The sequence below is a fragment of the Cyprinodon variegatus genome, unplaced genomic scaffold, assembly GCF_000732505.1.
Source record: "Cyprinodon variegatus isolate N-32 unplaced genomic scaffold, C_variegatus-1.0 Scaffold1198, whole genome shotgun sequence".
NCBI lineage: Eukaryota > Metazoa > Chordata > Actinopteri > Cyprinodontiformes > Cyprinodontidae > Cyprinodon > Cyprinodon variegatus.
In genome coordinates this window covers 42,368-44,333 of record NW_015151651.1, presented here as the reverse complement: position 1 = coordinate 44,333, position 1,966 = coordinate 42,368, and the positions used below count along the sequence as shown (strand labels likewise).

Below are 1,966 nucleotides of genomic sequence, written 5' to 3'. Positions count from 1 at the left end.
TAACACGGTAATGTAGGCTGGAGTTCATTATCTGACGCATGCAGATACACACCAGGAACCTGGAAACTTAAAAAATACTGAATTACAAAAAACATTTAAAAAACATGTTTCATTAATAGGGGTGGGTATTGGCAAAGAAGTCACGATTCGATTTGAATCACGATTCACATGCCACGATGCGATTCTATCACGATGCATCATGATACTTGAAATATTGCGATGCATCGCGATGCATTGCGACACTGTAAGAAAAATATACACTGTAAGAAAAATATACAGCCCGTACCAGTGGCTGACTGGCTGGGTGTGATCTGGATAGTGTCTTCAATTGATACATAACTGAAAGCAACTGAATTCATACATAGCTGTATTTATTGAAATGACTTTTGGAGGTGTTGCCATGAAAACAAATACTGGACACAAATATTACTATTACTGGCGTGGACAAACTTAAAATAACAATATAAGGATAATCAGAGCCGTCTACATGGCCTCAGTGGTTCTTTAAACCAATTAAATGAAAACATTAAAATGTGTGACATTTCCCCTTTTGCAAATTACGTGCATCATATCAAAATGCATCCAAGCATCTGACTTAAAATGTGATGGAGGCATGTTTTATTTCATATGACTCGTCGCAATATCCCACGGCCGGAAATGCTTGTGACACAAGGCAGCAGGAGTCAACACATCCGCAGTGACATCTGCTGGACTGGAAGTTGTATTACACTTGGTTTGGCTGATGTGCGCAAACCATTCATGTATTTTATTTGTAAATTTTTTTTTTTTAATAATCGATTCTTGCCTTCAAGAATCGATGCAGTAGATCACAAAAATTTGAATCGCGATGCATCGATATGACGATTATTTTGCACACCCTTATTCATTAATATATATACAAAAATGTATATTAGGAACTATATTTATCAAACATTATACTGGGCAAGTAAAAATTGTTTGTGGGCAAATTAAATGTGAAAGTCACTTGCCCAAAGGACAAGTGGTAAAAATCCTTAACGTCAACCCCTGTTATAAATAAAAATGCTGAAGCTGTAAACTTCCCTTTGATTCTGTCTTTAAATCAGTTAGTATGCTTCAAACTGAAGAGAAATTCAAAATTATAGGCAGGCAGAGTAAAAATGTCACGCCAACAGTGTTGTATAAGGGTAAAGTGTATGATGACATATGCATGCGGTTCTGTATGTCTGAGTTTTTTAGATTTACAAGTTTCTGAATCTTTCATCTCCACCTCTTAGCATGAAAGCTGAAGGTTCTTTTGTACGTGATCCAAACATCCAGCAGACCTTCAAATATTCAGGCTAATCCACTAAAAGTGAGAAAGTTACAGAACAATCTGAAATAATATAGATTTAATTAAATGCTGTTTTATGCTGTTTTTTTAATAAAAAAAAGAAGAAGACTGATTATTTAATGAAAACTATGAGCTGAAAATGTGAGTACCATGTGCTGGAAGTAGGCAGCAGGTTGGAGGTATATGGCACTGCAGCGATGGTGAACTTCTGCAAACCGCTGCCCCCCATCAGATAGGCGAAGCCCCCATGAGGAACCCTGGAACTGATACAGATCATTCAGTTATTTTACACCCAAAGCAAGACGTTACTGATACTGAATAAAGAGAACCGCAGTAGCCTGACCTCCCAGTGACGAACTGAAGCAGTAAAACGTGTTCCTCCTGGGTGAGGCTCCTCACCACCAACCAAAACCACTGCAGAAAATAGGGACAGTCAGCTGCTTGCATAACAAGGAGGGACCAGAAATCATGCTGGTTTACAGGTTTTCCGTCTCTTTCTAAGGAGTAAAGTTACCGTTTTCCAGAAGATTGAGATACTAGAGCTTATAAGTAGGTCGTAGACACATGAACATCTCAGATCATCTCGTCATAATGACCCGTCTCTTCTTTTAAAATCCATGTTTGCATTTTTTTAAAAACATCAGATTACGTATT

The 1,966-nt window shown here is 37.7% G+C and overlaps 1 protein-coding gene across 1 annotated transcript in view; it reads right to left on the bottom strand.

Annotated features, from left to right (window-relative positions):
- The window catches only part of hace1 (HECT domain and ankyrin repeat containing E3 ubiquitin protein ligase 1), a 50,958-nt gene that overhangs the window by 7,582 nt on the left and 41,410 nt on the right, over positions 1–1,966 (bottom strand). Inside the window, exons 19-20 of the mRNA XM_015401249.1 lie at positions 1,656–1,726; positions 1,462–1,575 (exon numbers count right to left, since the gene is read on the bottom strand). Of these exons, the coding sequence (XP_015256735.1) occupies positions 1,462–1,575; positions 1,656–1,726 (185 nt within the window). The remainder of the gene's footprint in view (positions 1–1,461; positions 1,576–1,655; positions 1,727–1,966) is intronic.